This window comes from Anguilla anguilla, chromosome 14 (genome assembly GCF_013347855.1).
Source record: "Anguilla anguilla isolate fAngAng1 chromosome 14, fAngAng1.pri, whole genome shotgun sequence".
Classification (NCBI taxonomy): domain Eukaryota; kingdom Metazoa; phylum Chordata; class Actinopteri; order Anguilliformes; family Anguillidae; genus Anguilla; species Anguilla anguilla.
Window position 1 is genome coordinate 19985782 of NC_049214.1, and position 19042 is coordinate 20004823.

At 37.1% G+C, this 19042-nt stretch overlaps 1 protein-coding gene across 1 annotated transcript; it reads right to left on the bottom strand.

Moving 5' to 3' along the window:
* Positions 1-744: 744 nt before the first annotated feature.
* Positions 745-18820, bottom strand: prlra (prolactin receptor a). The gene is made up of 9 exons (XM_035392148.1): positions 18572-18820; positions 7513-7601; positions 6740-6872; positions 6065-6234; positions 4094-4263; positions 3552-3693; positions 2894-2990; positions 2472-2541; positions 745-2249 (listed from the first exon to the last, which is right to left on the bottom strand). The coding sequence occupies exons 2-9, from the start codon at positions 7571-7573 to the stop codon at positions 1308-1310; spliced, it is 1785 nt and encodes a 594-aa protein (XP_035248039.1). The 5' UTR covers positions 7574-7601; positions 18572-18820; the 3' UTR covers positions 745-1307.
* Between the last annotated feature and the right edge of the window lie 222 nt (positions 18821-19042).

Below are 19042 nucleotides of genomic sequence, written 5' to 3' on the forward strand. Positions count from 1 at the left end.
ATCATTCTGTATGCTTCACATTAAAAAAAATAAATGACGCCTGGCTATATACAATTGATTCAAAAAAATCTCATGCGCACACCATTATTCAGCATCAGGTTAAGGTTGATTATGACTTATAACTCCGTAGAATGTCGAGTTGAAATAATGAAATTGGAAAACACGAACATGCTATGCAAGTTTAATTCTTTAAACTAAACATACTGAGTATGTATTTCAGGATAAACAGCATTTCCTTAAAAAAAGAAGCAACACATTGAAAATGGATGTTGCCTTATTTGTTGGCAATAAGTTCAATTATAGGACAATTTCAACAAACGTATTTCCATTGTTGTGCTTAATCAGGTGTAGTAATTATTTTTTCTACTGTACTATTAGTTGTTTCTTGAGGGTGCATGTGAACATGAATTATACGTTAAAAGAATAAAACAGTGTTATTGGACATTAGACTGCTGTATAAATTTGAAAATGAACCTCTGGTATGTATATACAAAAGACTGCACAGGATTTATATAGGATATCGTAGCATCACTTCACTGTTTATTATTATTATTATTATTATTATTATTTATTTATTTATTTATTTCAAACAATGTGTTCTGTACATATGTACATCTGCAGGCCTGCTTCATATTTATATGTGCCACTTGATATGTTTGCAGGTCCATATAATAGCAACAGAACTTTAGAGAAAATCTAAGATATGACGCTGAGCGAGGAGAAAATCTGAAGGAACAACACAGATTAAAAGCAGCTTTGCGGTTTATCTACCTTTAATGGGAAAAAAATTGACTTAATTTTTAAACATTTGTGAACTATAAATGTCTACATAAACAGAAAAATATCATCTTTATAAAAAGTATTTTACAGTTATATATATATATATACATTCTTATTGCTAGCATATTGTATATTTTCCTCAAATGTATTGATTTATTTGTCTTCAATGAGGAAATAAGTATTGATTCTGTTTTGATTGATTCTGTTCTATTTGTGACTAAGAACACAATACTATTCAATCATTTTCATTTCAGCAATTATAGTAACAAACATTATTTTAACGTTCATTAAAATTATTTCGTATTAGGCATACACAGCATAGACACAGCAAGCAAATATGACACTCGTAAATGTATGTGTGAAAATATGTGAAAAAGACAATTTTACCTCTATATCAGAAATATAATGTGACACAATCTGCTCAACCATTGGGTGATGCAAAAATAAATATGCCTAACATTGTGAACAACATTTTGCCTTTCTTTATAATTCCAATATGATAAATAATTCTGGAAACGAAGTTAAGTTTATGAGGCTTCTCTCTGTGAAGAGGCTTGAGAAAAGGTGGGCAATATGGTGGCTGTGTCAACATAGCCGTTAGATGCGATGTGTGCTCCCTCATAGGGCAAAGGTACAGCCATGTGGATTTGGGGTTTTCCAGCCTGTTGCTGGGCGTAGTTCTCCACCAAGTTTTGTAATTCTTGGTCTTTAGCAGCCATTTCCTTCTGAAGCAGGAGGATGTTGTCTTTGACCACCCCATTCACCCTACTATAGTCCTGTCCTGTGAACTCCAGGTGGTAGAGGTCCTGCCTTGCCTTTGCTATAGGTTTCAGAACCAGCATATTCTCTTGTTCCACCTTCTGAACCTCCACGTACTCCATGGACTTAGAAGGCTGAAAGGTGGTTTCCCTCTTATGGCCACTGTTGGAGATGTTACATTCACTGTTGGTTGGCATGTATGTGTAGCTGGCTGGTTGTTTGCCAAGACAGTCTTGCTTGTGGGTGGATGGGCAGTGGTTGCCAAGGGTATGCCATTGCTTAGATATCTCAGGAATGCTATGATAGGAGGGTTTATTAATGGGCAGCTCTGAAGAGAAGACTGTTGGCCAGGACCGGTTAGTGTCATCAGCTGACTTAGCAGCATCCATATAGTAACCATGGCTATTGCTTCTCACCAGGGGTCCACTACCAGCCTGATTCACTTTGTCCTTCATTATTGTGGTCTGGTCCACCTTGGGCTCACCACATTTCTCCATTAGCAATGTGTGGCTGTCACAGCTGCCTCTCCCAGAATCAGAGTCGGAGGAGTCCTTGGATTTCAAATGCACCTCTTGTAAGTCCTTTCCATCTAGAACCAGCTCCTGCTCCACATCATACACTTCAAAGTGCTCCACCAACAGGTCCTCGAAGTCTGGTATGGAGGTAAAGCCCTGGATAACCAAATGATCGAGCACCTCTGACTTCCCAGCCTGTGAACCAATCAGTTTGACAAAATAGTTAGGGACAATTGTTTGCGGGGGTATGGGGTGGATGGGGGGCAATACAACACTGTCATTACTTGAGTTAATTGTGTTTAACAATACTGGGTATAGTTAGCATATAAACCTACATTACAGTCACCAATCATTTGGCATGGCTTAGAACAAGCACTCCTTTAGTGATCAAAAACCATGTATGAGCTCAAACTGTACCTTGAGCAGTTGTGTATCAAATCCTTTGATTTTAGGTCCAGGAACAGGGGGAAGCAGAAAATGTTTTACACTGAAAAGAGAGAAAATGGCATGTAACAACAGCAACAGTTTTACTTTCTGGATGAATCAAATGTTTTATCTGCTGAGCAACCATCTCTGATAAATCTGAAGGATACAACACAATAATCCAATATAATAATAATGCAGGCTAAGTAGTTTGTAAACATTGCCAGGCTTTATGAAATTACTATATTCTCGGCGTCTATCTATATACTGGGTTGTTAAAACACTATGAGTATATGTCACACAAACATAGTAACAAATGCTTTATCCATTTTAGTTTTTGTCCAGATCCACAATGCATCATGCAAGACTCAACTAATAAATATGCTTTTGATAAACTGTTATAAAAATGGCCAAACCTGTTGCGATTCACAGTGACAGCCCATGTGATGACGACAAAAACAAAAGCTGCGATGACACCAATCAGGATCCACATTGACCTCTCCCTGTTAATGTCTGGGGAGGATAAGCAGACAGTTAAATCCATGAGATATTACTGATCTGAAATGCTATTTCAGAAAGTATTTCAGTACTAGTATTACTGTGACTCACATCAAATCTACCCATCTACCCACCGAGAGGCCAAGTTGAACTTTATAGGAAGGATCCATATCATAACAATGCTTTCTAAGACATTCACATGCAAGAACATGCAAAAGACTTTGACTGTAACTTGTAGAAACATGTGTTAAACAGTGTTATGCATTGCACCCATACCAATTGTCAACATTGAATTATCCACAAAATTGTAACCTGGCTGTGCTTGCATTAACATTTATGCATTTCAATATCAATTCTAAATGCTAAAATATTTTTAGGTGCATTTCCCTGGGGCACTATTCACACCAGATTTCTTATGAAGGTAATAATGCACAGGATGATAAAGCACACTCAGCTGATTAAATTAGCAGTGTTGCATAGGCTAGGGGAAAGGCCATCCACTTCAAATTTTGTTTTTTAAAACACAGAGCTCCCAAGACCCAAATTTCACAGAAGAGTGACTCTGAATGAGCTTACAGTCAGGGACCGTGACATATGATGTAGAACTCCATTCACTCCAAAAGCCATGGTCTGGTTTACAGCGGACTTGAACCATGTAGACTTCTCCTGAGTGTGGGCTGAAGATGTTGAACTGCTTCTGCTGGCCTGCAAAGTGCTCCTTCAGAAAAACCCAGAGAAATGTCAGAGCAGCAGGGGATTCTAGTTTTTCATGGTTGATTGTTTATTTCATTTATGAAGATATTACTGGATATCATTTTTGTCAGACAGACAAGCATTTAAGATTGTTACAGGCAATTCAATATGAAATGATTTCTTGCCGTGGGACTGAATAATAAAAATCAGAAAATACGTGTGTTTAATCAGTCTCATCAAGGTTTTTCTATATAGGAATGGAAGGTGTTAAATAGCTATGAGTTAATGGCCTAGTCCTTGACCAGGGAAGTAGATTATTAAGTCAGTTGTGCAATTAAAATCTCAACAAGAAGAAAAAAAGAACACCACATATTTTCTGAGTTCAATCTGGCCAGGTCCTGCTCTATCCGGTCGCACACACACACCTCCCACTTCTCCTCCTTTTCCAGCTTGACGCGCAGCTCGTAGACAAGGGTGATCCAACCAGAGCGCGTGTCTGCCTTACGCGGGGGCTCCCATCTCACCAGAAGGGACGGGTCATTACCATCAACCTCTTGCACGACCACGGTCACGTTCTCTGGCATGTGGGGCTGGACTGTGGAGGGAGAGAAAAAAAAGAACAGCGAAACTTATAAATGATCAGCGTTCAGTTAGGGCATTATGGTCTTAAGGGCATCGGATTGTTTTGTTCTGCTGACGAAAAATTAATTTAATTTCCTGTTATCATGTATGGGTGTTACACCAGTTAGTGCTCAGGCAAGAAAAGCAGAGGCTTTTGGGTCATAAAATAAGTCTGGCAGAATATCTGGTGGAATACTCTTTCATTAAGCTTAATTACAATTCACAAAAGTGATACACAATCATGTGATTCAAAATAACTTTTTTTCTGGTTGTTCCTTATGTCTTCCTGAGGAAGAAGGTTGAAACATATTGCATGCACCAGTGCACATACACACAAATCACTATGTGTTACATACATTTTTAAAGCACTTTAGAATATTTTTTTTTACTGCTTTTTCCCATAATAAAGAAAATAAATCTGAGATCATAATGTCAAAATGTCACTATTGTTAAATTAAACACCTGCTGGGTTACAAAAAAAAAAGTTTGACAGCTTTAATGTTCCCACCCCCTCACATATCTTCTGGATTACATTCCATTGATGTGACTCGCCCAAACTTGAATGTAAAATCTTTTCAGCTCATTGTTTATTTATTTATTTAAAATAGGCATCTCCAATCTCACCCTAATTTGAAATGTCTAATTTTCAAACTATGTACAAGCATGCTCATGTAGGACCCCTGTTGCTGGTTCTGGAGAATGAAGGCAACTTGTGGTTCTCCAGAACACGCTGTCAGCCAGCTGCTTCTTTTCACATCGCAGCCATAAGGCACATCATACACATGCACAGAGAGCAAGCCATGGGCAATTGGACAGCCAACAGGGGTCTCTCCAGCAATGAACACTGGTCTCCTCTCTGACTGAATCCCTCCGATCCCTCCAACAGATCCTGGGGTTGCCGATCAGAAACTGCGGTGCTCACAGTGCTTTTGCCAAGTGAGCTGCCCAACCCCTTTACGACACATTCTTAAGTGAATTGTGTGTGTGTGTGTGTGCATGTGACATGAGGTCTGCGTATGTAACATTCTTATACAAAGCAGTGTGATACCTAGATACAATACACTCAAGAAATAAAATTTTAGTTCAATGTTAGGTAAAAAAAATCATATTTTAAAATATTAATTTTCAGCCTTTTAACTGAGAATGTTTTTACAGAAAAAATAAAGAACAAGCCTAGTCAAAGATGGATGTTGGATGTTGATCTCAATGTCAAGGTAGTTTTGTTTCATGTATAGTACAGTATTTAAAAATCAGCGTCAGTGCATTGTGTAATACTTGATTCAAGTTGTTTATAGAACTGATCCTGAGTAACATTTTACATTTCATTTCCGACGTGTAGCAGACACTCTTATATAGAATTTATCTTATCAAAGAGATTATACAGCTGCATATATATAGAGGAAACTGAGGTGGAATGCCCTGCTCAAGGATACAAGGGCAGTGTCCTACCTGGGAAGCTAACCTGTAACCTTTTGGTAACAAGCCAGGTTCTCTATCCATTAAACTACACTGCTGTTGTTATGGTAACTGTATAACAAATATTGCACAAATTGTGGATTGTCTAACTGATTAAGTCAAAGGTAGCACACATACCTAATGGCGGCTTTGACGACAAAATTCCATCTAAATGAATGTGTATTATATAGATATAAGGTACAGAAGGTCATGTTTGGTAAGACTGCATGCTCATATTTTACTGAAAAGCTGAATAACATTTACACAGATCGTAGATCCTGACTGTATATGTTTAATGGTGTGGTTGGAGAAGGGCTCACCAATATATACCACATCCACATCAACAGGGTCAGAGACGTTGCGCCCAAGGGCATTGGTGGCCACCACAGTGATGTTGTAGTTCACCCAGATGGAAGTGTCGTTCTTGTTGAAGAAACAGGAGTTCTTTCCCGCCGTGTGGTAATCCGGACACTCGTGCACAGTGTCAGAGCTGTGTAGCAGAGACAACAGAGAACCAGGAACAAGAAGAGTTTATTACACCCTATTATGGGTATGGTTTACAAACAAAAACCTTTAAGCAGATGTTAACACTTCATGACCAATCACAGTGGACTATTCTCCTTTCATGCACATACTGTATGAACCCGGATGATATCCAGTACTCCCATAACTGGAGTCCACATTAAACTGAAGTGGCTGCTGGGTGGCTCTGTTCATCCTCAAACCACAATGAACGTTTTTGAATGAGTTTGGATCAATAAGCCATATTACTGCCGCCCTTTTATATTTATCAAGTTTTACATTTCTAATTAAATGAAGTTGAAAAGTTGCACGATTTTGGATTTTGAGTAAAACACCTATGGGAACAGCTAATAAATGTATATCCCTCTTGATGCGCATTCTATTACCACAGTTCAGCAAATCCTGTCATCCATATTCTGGAAATCAGATTCAGATTAGCAGTTCCTGTGGAGTTCAGGGTAGACGGCACTCACTTCTCCTTGCGGTAATAGAGAGAGTAGCTGGTTGGCAGTCCTCCATCTGGGCCAGGCTCCCACCAGCAGGTGAATGTCTCTTTCTCTGGGGATCTGCAGCCTGTGAGCTTGGGCTTCCCCGGAGGAGACAAACCTGTTACACAAAGACCTCACGTGAGCTGTGGTGTAAAAACACGTCATTTTCTTGGGCTCAAAGATGTCACCGATACTCAGGTCTCAAACATACAGTATAAGATTCAGGAAAAGAACCACTAAAATAAAGTCTCATTGAATTTTCTCATCATTTCTTATCATCAATTTTTACTGCAATTTATTTGCTGTGCATACTGTATTTCTGATGCTTCAATACAGACAATGGTTTTGAATGATTGTTGTGGAATAATCCATTAAGCTTTTTATTCTGGCGTGTAATGGATGATTCACCAAGGGTTAAGGGTTATCTGTAAAATATGGCAGTGTACAGTATTTGTCTGAGTGAGTCACCCAAATATTATAGGTTTGGATCAGGATTTGCTGTTATTGCCTTGAGCAAAGTACTTCAATTCAATCTAGCGTCATTAAATACCCAGCAGCACACATCAATACTGTGTGAAATAAAAGCTGAACCAAGGGTATGTGCTCATCAAATCATATATACACAAATAAAATGTGGTGACACGATGGTACTTCCTTAAAAAGTCCTGCTGTAGTGGGTGGCATTCCCTAGAATTGGGAATGCAGTTGAAAACATGTTTACCGAAGCTTTACCACACTTATAAAGTAATGCCACTTACGGGTACTCTCCACGACATCAGTGAAGATCAGGGACAGTATGAGCATGACTCCCCACATCATGTCAAAGTCTATCTCAATACTGAGCCACCTAAGGAAAACAAGGAGATATGAAATCAGTGGGAGTCTGATGATTGAGTCCTTTATAAGGTAAACAGAAGAACAGCTTTGGCAGCCCTTAGTGTTTATAATAAAAACATTCAGGGAGAAACAACCCAGATGAGTGAAAAACTTCAGGCCATAATTACATTGTTACCAAACTGGTAAAACATCTTAGTAAGCTGAAAGTGATTAACCCCTGCCAAACAGCACAACCAACATTCTACAGATAAAACGAAAGAGATTTCCTCTTAGCTTCCTCATCCTAGCAAGTAGCACTTATTGGACACAAACATTATTGCTACAATTTGGTACTTGTAAAGCAATCAATGAATATATAAAATTGATGATAAAAGCATTTTTGGGGTGCAACCATAATGGATATTGACATAGTGTATATCTCTAATACATGAAGATATTAACTGAGCTAGAGGATTACAGTTGCAATTTACACTAAATATAATACACATAAATATTGTCTTTTTGTGGCTAATTACAAAGACCTTCTCTCATATATAATCATTTGATTTCTTTTTCAGGCATGTGATGTATGGTATTGAGGCCGCACAGTATGGAAGTCATTTTGATTATTTGATTACAGGAAATTATACTGGAAATGATAGTCAATATACATGTTGAATGCAGGTGTAAGGGAAACTGAGGCCTAATGAACTGAATTAGGCTGAGCTAAACTTAATTAAATGTGTTCTGTACTGGCTGGATGTTATTAACATTTTCTTTCTTCCTGTTATTTCATATTTTTCAATCAGAACAGAAGAAACAGCAATAAAGTACTGCAGGTTCTCTCCAAGTAATTTGCCTCTGACAAGAATTGTAATCAGTTGGAAAACATAGCCAAGGTGGGAGGCCTAAAAAAAGTGTGTATAAACTAAATTATATATGAAGCTAATTTTGTTTCTAAAATGATATCATTCTCAATTTAGCCATACGAATAACAGTGCATGCTGTAGAAACAGTCGTGACTTTTCCTTATGAAAAGCAGACTGGTCTTTGACACGCTGCATCCCTGTTATTTATAGTAAACTGTGTTTCACCTCTTTAATGTGACATTGAGAATATATGGCTACTGACAGAGGTCAAATCTGCAGCCATCATCCCCTGGTGGGAATCTGTAATGTAAAAATAAAACTGACAGACAACAGTGGCAATCGTGACAAGGCCAAGACCCTGAAGCAGTAAATTATGCTCAGCTTTTAATGTCACCCTTCTGGGCCAGGAGGAACCCATTTTTTTCTCAGAATCGATCATGTGCTGCATTTTGGCATGTGCTGCATTAAACAAATTTCTTTTAAATTGCTTTAAGCACACCAGTAATTCAGTCAGAAGACATTTCTTCCTTCTCCGGGTAAATGTTAACACATTTTAATGTAAAAAAAGAATGTACACTATTACAAAAAAATTTTTTTTCTACACACAGCGGTCACTATGGTGCAGTTTTAGCTTGTTCTCTGAAGGCTTTGAGCTCAGCCTAATTGCTGTGATCATTTTTGTGGAAGGGAGCTTTTCTTTGACTGTGTTCTTTCTCATGAGTACCTGATACACATGAGCACACTTGGGCCTCTGAACATACTCACATATTACATGTCAATGTAATATAATTACCGTCTTTTATTATTATTATGATTATTATTATTCTTATGATTATTAATAATATTATTTTCTCTTTTCCGCCAACATTATTGTGAAACTTTACTTTCATTTATGTGTATCTTTCACTCTATATACAGTGCTTTATAGTGGTATACAGCAGCAACAATGGTGACAGTGTCTGGAAAAAAGTTAAAAGTTATTAAACAAGAATTGTGATGACTCCATTCCTTTAATTCACTCCAGTTGCCTTTCCCTCCCCATGTGTTCTGAAAATTGCTGTAGATAGTTGTAGTATTTTATGAGAAAGACATTGATAATCGATGTTAGGCTTGAGTAGTGCATGCCCCAGATGTAAGAACAAGGTCCTCCTGCTAAATAATAATACAAATTAATTATTGTCAAAGAAGATTATGATTCATAGCAAAGACTGACATGGCAGAGATGTCCACCAAAAAATGACTGTGCACCTACCCGTCAAGAATGAAAATAACCTCCATTCCAGCTGATGTTTACTGTATATCTGATTACATAAGGGATTATGTCATCATAAAAGACTGACTGCATTTTGACTATGTGGATGTCAGTACCGAACTGTAAAATTTACTGTACAGTACTATATTTTTTGGTTACAGAATGTTACTGTACTGTAAGTTCTACTGTACCTTCATTTTTCACTCCTGATGTCACACCACAGAACTTGCACTTGACTCAAGATGCAGAGACTGAATAGCTGCCACATATTTTTAATTAAATAATAAGATTATTATTTTTTTAAAGAGTAAAACTTTAGAACTTCTGCACAGGTACGTTTTTTAATCACTGTTTTGTAAATAGAGACATTTTCTGGCTCAGTAGTTGAGACGATATTTAATTTACACATCATTTGTGCACCATGCACCACATTAACGTTAGCTAGATTCACGTGTGACAGGCTGAAGAAGAATCTAACGTTAGCATATGGAATGCTGAGCTCTAACATTAATTAGTTAGATGTCAATGGTTAGAATGTACTGATTGTCCAGTGTAAGTTAGCTATCAAGTTTTTGGTAATATGTTTGCTAGACTACTGATTTTGACGAGAGTGTTGTTCAGTCCTGCTGCAGCTAGAACATAACCTTAAAGTTCAAAGGCCACAATCTAAAATGGTTAAATTAGTTTGATGCTCATGCCACACAGGCACGTAGAGAGTAGCTAGGCTTCAAATAACTCTATTATTGTGAGTTGTATCCGACAAATGCGTAACTTCACTTTGTGCATAATTCAGATTAAATAATAAAGGGAATTACCAATACATGGATTGGTAATTCCCTTTAGTATATATCACAGCTAGCAAGTGGTAAGCTAGGTAGCAACGGAGCTAAAAACAGCAGCCAGTGTTAGCTAGCCAAAAAAAAAAGCAAAAATTACCATAACAAATATAGAGCTACTTTTGTGTTGGAGCCCTAAATGGTATTCACAACACAACAGTGCAGCACGGCTGTGCTTTTCACAGTCAATGCACAGTAGTGGATGAGTTCACCAATGGAGATGGTTCAATAAAATTACTGCATCGTGGAGCAAAGCTAATGACCGACTACGACCCTCCTTCACAGGACGCGGGAAGGTGTTTTGAGCAGGGGGGTGCTGCCAAAGAAATCCTAAATTGTGATGCCAATACTAGTTTCTTTTTTCTTAAAAACTAGACAGTTTGATATTTCAGTTTGTACACATGATCACATAGCTATGCAAAACTCGGATTTCTATGATATAAGGTTTGCAAAAATAGGCTCCTTCACAATTCAAAATAAACAAAAGTCCATGCACAGACCTCTGCACCTTGCATGCAGAATGAAAACAGGCTGTGGGTGAATCACGACACTGAACGATACAAAAACGTGCCATCTTTACATACAAATTCACAACACGAATACCTTTCACAGGCTCAATGATTCACTATTTGTAATTTACTGGTGCAACTGCATAGCTAGCTTCACACAAAAGAACAATAAAGATAGTTTACAAAGCAAACCAATTTAGAAGACCTAAATTATTCTGCCACAAAAACTTGTTGGTGAACAGGCTAAACACGCCACCCAACTACCAACTACACCTGTCGCCTCTCAAGTGATTAGGCCTACCACACACTGTCAGTATTACTGTGACTGTCATTGTTTATATCTGCCACTCAATAAAGAATTTTTTTTTTGCTAAGTTGCTGCTTTGTACAGTAACTTACAGGCAGCAACTTGGCTGCTAGTAAGTTACTATAAATTTACAGGGAGATTTCATGTTTAAATCATCAAAAGCCAACTGAGAGCAACATACATGGAAATGCAGATAATATATCAAGAACAAAACTGGAACCAACTTCAAATTTCTGTCCCTGAAGATTAAATCACCACTGACTAATCATCCAGCAGTGTTTTTGCAGTAATAGCAAAGTAATAGACATCACAAAATAACAAAAACTGTTAGATAAAAAATATGGAATGTTTTTTATGGTCACTGCCCTTCAGAATGTCTTCAAAAACCAGTCCAAATGGCAAAGTGTCATTCTCACTGGGTGACTTCATGTGCACTTTTGCCATTAAACTGTGTTCTCAAGACCTATTATACGGAGATACCGTGATGATTTAAAGATTTAGATTTGAATGACAAAATAAGCTGCGCTTGCCAGACTATAATTGGCTTCCATTCAGGAAAGTTCATTTGATGACACCCTTTTGCAGCCTGAGCTACCGCATTTCTGACTGGGTGGAGACAACAGCACATGCAAAACCAACAACATGACCACTGATTGGCCATTGTATTTGTTTTGCACCAATAATTGGTTGTGTTATTAGTTTTGCACGTTCTAAAAGGTTTTTCATGCGCTAAAGGTCCTAGCAAATCAGGCCCTATGTATTCTACTGCACTCTGTTGGTCTGCCATAACAGACAAAAATTCTCATTGCTACAAACAGTAGCAGTACAGTATGAACAGTGGTTGCTTACATCACAAGGTTTTGATTCAAGAACGTTATTGTGATCTGATAATTGGCATTAAGGCACGAGCAAAGGATTTTCCGTGGACTGCATATAGCCATCTTACATAACGTCACTGGGATAAGCTGATAAGCTGGGAAAGTGCTCGGCCAACTACAGCAGCTTCATTACAGCCTTAGATCAAAAACTGAAGACAACATTTCTTGTCTGTTTATCCTGAAAATTGGACTCAGATAATTTCAGTTATTTGAAGAACCACCATAAATTGACTAAAGGATTAGGTCAACACCAGTATTACTGAAATATTGACAAATCACATGGAGACATGTATATCTTCCAGTTATGAATGAATATAGACAATGCACATTTAGTTTATGATGCAGACGTTGCGCTTTTACATAGAGTGATGACACCAAAATGTCTAAACTGCAATTTTTTTCTATTCTTGAAATCTAAAAACTTGAATAATTTCAGTGAAAATCGGCATTTTAGAGTATCATTTTAGATTATGATTATGACTGAACCAGCATTAATGTAATTTGAACAGTTACACCTGCTTACACCATAACTTATATATTATGATGATTGTATACAAAGTTAATAATAAAACTCATTGCACATTGCAAGAGACTTTGAGATACATCTGGAAACAATGATACATTACAGCAGGTGTGAGAAAGAATATAGCATTGCACAAGGAAGTGACACAAGGCCATAAGGTGATCTTTGACTCCAGCCACCCTCAGACTATATCAGGACGTCACCTGATTGGCCCTATGGTGAGGGTTTAAAGGTAATGCATTACTAAAGCTTTGTGATGCAGCTCCTGCTGAATATCAGGTGGCTGATGTGGGTGCTGGGTGAAATTGTGCCTGTGAACCTGAGGTAAACAGCCTTACAAACAACTCCAGAAATAAACTGTGATAAAGGTGATAGGGGCCTTTAGACCCAGAGTGAATTTAAGTTAATAAATACACTGTCCTGTATATACACTGTCTTTCATCACATGCATATGCTCTCTAAAATGTAATGAACATTGTGAATATTTCTCTTATAAATGCAGGATACTGAGTCAATATTTTCTTCGGTCAAATCCATAAATATTGTGGAACTTCTAACCTTTCACTAAAATAACCTGAATTGATTGTAAAACTAGTGGTGCAAATGCAAACTAGAAGTTTTTGCTTTCACTTGAACACTCAATCATAAAATAGTGCGAATGCGAGTAGAACACTTCATGGAAAATTTTCAGCTCAGTTGCCACAATAGAACCTTGACCCTCAAATGAATACAAATACAAGACGAACCAGTTGGACTTGCTTTCCTAGTTTTGCACCTAAAGGTCTCTTGTACAGTAAGCTGGTTACTGAAGACTTCTGATTTGTTAATATCTTTCAGGACAGACACGGCTAAACTACCACACAGCCCCAGTGGATAATCTCTCTGAACATGTGCAAGAAGAACAGAATTGACACTCAAATTACTAGGCTTTAGGCTAGGCTGAAATTACTTCAAAGTTATCTTTTCATATCATAAGAGTAAACAAGGGCAATGCTATCACTACAAATTACTCAGCAAAATGTTCAGTGTAAAATCTATCCTTATAGAGTACATATGGACCCTTTTGGGCTCATATGTACTCTGTTAGAGTTGATTTAACGCTGGACATTTTACTGTGTACCTACAGTCAAACACTTTGAACTCTGCAATTCTGTTCTCTAACTCGTATCATAAATTTGTCTGTGACCTGCTTCCATTTCCTTCCTTGTAGGAAAGTTCATAGTACCTACTTACACCAAAATGAACACTACTGGTACCCCATCCATTCCATGCTGGATTATCTATGGATTCCTGAGATCACTGTGACCAGGTTTATACATGTAGAAAGATGAGTCCAATAATCTCCCGTTTGCTTCCTATTGTATCCTATTACATTGACCAAACAGGTCTCAATTCTTCTGATGTCAACAGTTATCAGCTTGGTGTATAAGAAGCCTAACACTTTCAAATTGGAAACGGTCCTTTGGAGGTATCCTTGAAGAAACAATTAAATTCTATATGTTTTCTTGTTCAGCAAAAAATGAATGGGATTATTACACCAAATAATGCTGAAAATTTACAGATTCTCTCCACTGGCTTCCAATAACCACAAAAATGAAGCTCTTGTTTTTGGGCTGTCTTTGTAATATCTAGTTCACTGGACAAACTGACTTTATATTTTTTGATATTCTTCAGTGAAAGTGTTATTATAATACTGCACAAATGTAAAACAGGAGTACTGCTGTGCCATGCATTCCCCACATGGTTCCTCATTTAGGGGGAATCAATCAAGGAATCACTTTTTTTTGTTGTTGTTGTAAATATTATATTTCTAGTCCTACTTGCACAATTTCATCTGACAGATGACAAAGTTGGGAGGGATGTCAGACCCCCTATTCTCTGTGATAATTCACAATGACAAAATATCAGTGCTTCTAGTCATGTAACATGAATCTTCATATGAAGAAAGTGCAAATAATGGTCAAGGTGCATACCTTATAAACAGAATGCTGTAACAAAAACAAAGAAACAAGTTGGACCTTATTTCAGCTCAAAGCTAACATTATGTATGGTATATAAAAAGATAAAAAAATTAAGATATTCTAGTGAAATGACTCAACTAAGCTTTGAACTTATAGTAACACCTGCCAAGCAGAGACAAATAAGGGGTCATTCTTTATACGTTCTGAGGAGTACATGGTTGCTCAACCCTGGAGGTGAGCATAATTTTATACATTTCAATTTTTTCAAATTTAAAATTACTGAAATAAGTGATCACAAGGAATCCAATTTCAAGTGATTAAACTTGAAATGTACAGTGTTTTCTATCTATGTTATATTATATTATGTTGAGGGGATTTCAGCATCCTGAATAGTTGCAAGACATGTCTGTACTCAGTCTGCTTGGCTAATGACTGACAGACAAAGCTGTATAATATCTGGCTACGGAAAAACATCTCTAGGCTGTGGTTGTACATGAGATTTATAAAGTGACAAATAAAGTGAAACATTAACTTCAGTGTCTCATAGCCGCTCTCACAAGGTACAATGACAGAGGGCACAGGCGATCCCTTTGAACATCCACACAGACGGCGGATTTAGGGATATTCTAAATTCAGACATAATAGGCATCAAGGCTCTATGCAGGGTTGTAGGACACACACCGTGGGATTAACATATTCTCTTAATGAGACAGCCATCATACCGCAATGCAGTGACACACTGTGAAGACAATGTATTTTACATAATCCTGCCAAAACCAAGTACAGGCTTAGATCAGGTGTCTCCACAAGACAGCAAGCAAAACTCACCGCAACAACAGCCCTAAACGTTTCAGAAGTTTCAGAAAACACACGGTGGAAAATGGAAAGATGCATCTGCCCAACAGTTTGACCACATGTTCAGATAACTCCTAAATACTGAATCCAATTAGTACACTGATGATTTACTATGATTCGGAAACATAATTAAATAGTAGCAGGTAATAGGTCATGGAATTATTGTATGTGAGTGGTGGATATATTTTAAATGGTTTATGTTCATTTTATACACTTATGGTGAGGGTTTTTATAAGCTTCACCTGCATTCGTAAAAAACTGGCAAGCTCATTCAATTTAAAAACATAAGTTTATTTGCCGCCTTAAAATGATGAGTATTAATTTCCACATAATGGCAAGCTCCCCCATGATGCTAATTCACACCATGTAACAATCTGTGTGAAATCTGTTGCTGAACACAATATACTACTGTAGCACTAAAACTGTTAGTAAGTGTAATTCAAATTTTATTTTGAAATTTTAATCTCTCTTGCTATGCCATGTAGAACTCTGGGAAAGTGGGTGGAGCTAACTAGGGAATACCAAAATTTTGTTAAATGGACATGGACTCAATTTTATCAGTTCTCAAATAGTCAAGACTGATTTTGAGTTTAAATTTTGAAAATTTTAAAAGTTGAGTTTAATATTCAATAATGACCATGATACATTAAGTTGAAGAGATTAAACAAGTCGACATAGCTAAAGAGCAGTTGATTTTTAGTGTGCACACTTTTTATGACCTCACTTTGTTATAATTGCACTACCTGGTTCAACTGTTTACTTTGTGTAAATGAATGTTATTAAAACAAATGCATTGGATTCAACTTCTGTGAAAGAGAAGTTGAAATATGTTTTGCGTTCAAATACTGAATAATGGAAAAACGTTCCTATAGCAAAATGTTTCGATAATAAAAAATAAATAATTTATTTGTATAACACCTTGTCATACATGGATTGCAACACACTAGCAGCGCAATCAAATGATTAGGCTTCTTTTCACATCAAAATGTCGCGTATTTATTTATTTATTTGTGCAATTAGAGAAAAGTCTAAACAGCAAAACAACAAGAACAACAAAAAACTTATTTACACACAAATAAATGAAAAAAAAAAAAAAACATTTGGATGTAAAGCAACACTCAAGAGAACTTCCAGTGCATGCATAGCAGTGCTCTTTTTCGGGATGTGGGCAAGCTTGCCAAAGAAAAGTTACATGCTGGCTATTACATTGATGTGATATGGCACCATATTAATCCAAATGCACCCCCATGCGAATCAAGCTTAGTGATGACGAAGGTTTAGCAGCACGTGCTGTGAAGCAGGCAGGTGGGCAGAAGGCAGGATGGAGAAGACACATCCATCAGATAATGATAGAGAGGGTTGAGGCACACAATTTGTCCCAGGCTTAGAGATCTGTTGCTACGCCCCTATGAAGAGCTATTTTGACAACACAAAAATACACAACCTTGCTAGACCTGTGGAGAAGGTTGCGTTCACAAAGAACAAACAAGCTAACATATCTGAGTGATGTAGCAACCCAACACACTAAATAATAAATAAATAAATAAATAAATAAATAAATAAATAAATAAATAAATAAATCCTGAACATCCAAGACAAATTGAACTATAAAGTTTCACTCATAATATAATTTATACAATTAAATGGCTGAATAGCTCATAGCCTCAATAACCATGAGTATGAAGAAGGAAACTGGTAATTGGGGAAGGAGTGGAATTGTTTTGCTTTTATTTTTCTCATTTTTTCTTCTGATTTTGCTATTGCTGTTGTTATTATTAATTACCATTGTTAATATTGTTATTGTAATTTTTACTATTGCTACTGTTATTGTTATTATTGTTGTTGCCGTTGTTATTATTATTATTATTATTATTATTATTTTCTTCCTCTTGAAATATATCACTGTCTGTTTTGTTATTATCACAATTATGTCTATTATTTTTATGTCACTTGTGGGAAGAGTGAGTTGGGAGAGTAGGTTTTGTAGTCTGAAGTGGGGAGGGGAACTTGCAACCTGGAGGCCACATGGAAATTCAAGCCTCAAGGATTGTATCATAATAAAGTAGACCTCCTACATGGGGGGTTGTGGTGGGCAAAAAAAGCATACCTGAGTAATGGAAGATGGAGGTGAGGATGACTGATGTAAATCAAACCATAATCTTGTTTACTCTGAAAATTGCTACCACCAGGTATAAGATTTAAATGTGAGACGGACGGATGAGGTTAAGTTCACGTCAGAGGTGCAGGAGCTAACATTTAACCACATGAAAAGAACTTTTAAAAATAAAAACTGGAATAAAATTGACATGACTGTTGACCAGATTTGAAAGTAATTTCATGATATTCTCACTCATGCCTGAAACAAAGTATGTCATACAACAAATTTAGGCTACTAGAAAACGCTGGAAGCCTAGGCGTCAGGCGCAACTAGAACCACATGAACCGCTCCCTGCTTTTACATACCGTTTAGCCTATGGGAAACACGTTGCACATAGCTACGGTGTAACGTGTATTGGAAGCTATAAGGCAAATATCCAAATTTACATTCCACGTACAGTGGCGCTAAGACGTACAATTAACTTGTTGAATGTTTGCAACATTTATCTTGTTAAATTACTTTGGCCAGCATTTCATTTCGGAGGTTGCATTTCTGGTATGACAAAAAGGATGAATAATAATTGATAAGACAGGTTTTGCTTTTAAAATACCACATGTGAAATATTTACCTACATTTAATTTTTAACTGTAAAATAGGACATTTCTTATGCCTTCTTATTGGCCCATACTTTGATACCTTTTATTCTAACCGTGTTTTCCAGTTTCTAACAGCCGCTGTTACCAATAATCTGCAAGAATACTGTCAAAGTACAGCCACGACTTCTTGTAAAACGAGATGAAAACTGAAACTAATTTATAATTATATATCACCACGAAGGTAGATTTTAATGTGTTTATTAAGAAGAACCCTGCTCCTAAGAAGTCGATTAGATTAAAGGGGAAAATATACTCACCTCTCGTATGCTGTGACGTAACGATAATCCGCTCCGATAATTCAAACGATTTTGTCGTCCATCTCTTGCGCTACATTATAAAGTAGCATATCAACATGCGCTCTTGAATACTGAGATAATTTTCCAGAATTGACTGAGGATACGTTCTGCATACACTATCAAAAGTGAGTTTCACACTGAGCGGTTTCCTCCGGTGGAGCACGTTCTGCAAGGGAGGAGTAGACGACTGCTGACAACACTTCGGCCTTCCTCTCTAACACTCCGCCCATTTAAGCTTTCAGGATTAATCCTCTTATGCTTTTCTGTGTTATGGCTCGTGTAAAGCTAGATTTTATCGGTGATCATAACAGGAATCACACGTTCCTTCACAGCGCTCTGTCAGATCTTAAAGAAAGCATACAAGATGCCTTTTTTTCTCCATCATCCTGATTATTGATGCCAAATATTTTCAAGATGGTTACATGAACACTA

What these genes read in the sequence shown, in the direction of transcription:
- prlra (XM_035392148.1), bottom strand. Translation starts at nt 7,573, where the DNA reads ATGATGTGGGGAGTCATGCTCATACTGTCCCTGATCTTCACTGATGTC. An exon ending in TGATGTCGTGGAGAGTACCC is followed by an intron (nt 6,873 to 7,512) that starts GTAAGTGGCATT and finishes TTTGTGTAACAG; the next exon opens with GTTTGTCTCCTCCGGGGAAG. An exon ending in AAAAGGAGGAGAAGTGGGAG is followed by an intron (nt 3,694 to 4,093) that starts GTGTGTGTGTGC and finishes GTTTTTCTGAAG; the next exon opens with GAGCACTTTGCAGGCCAGCA.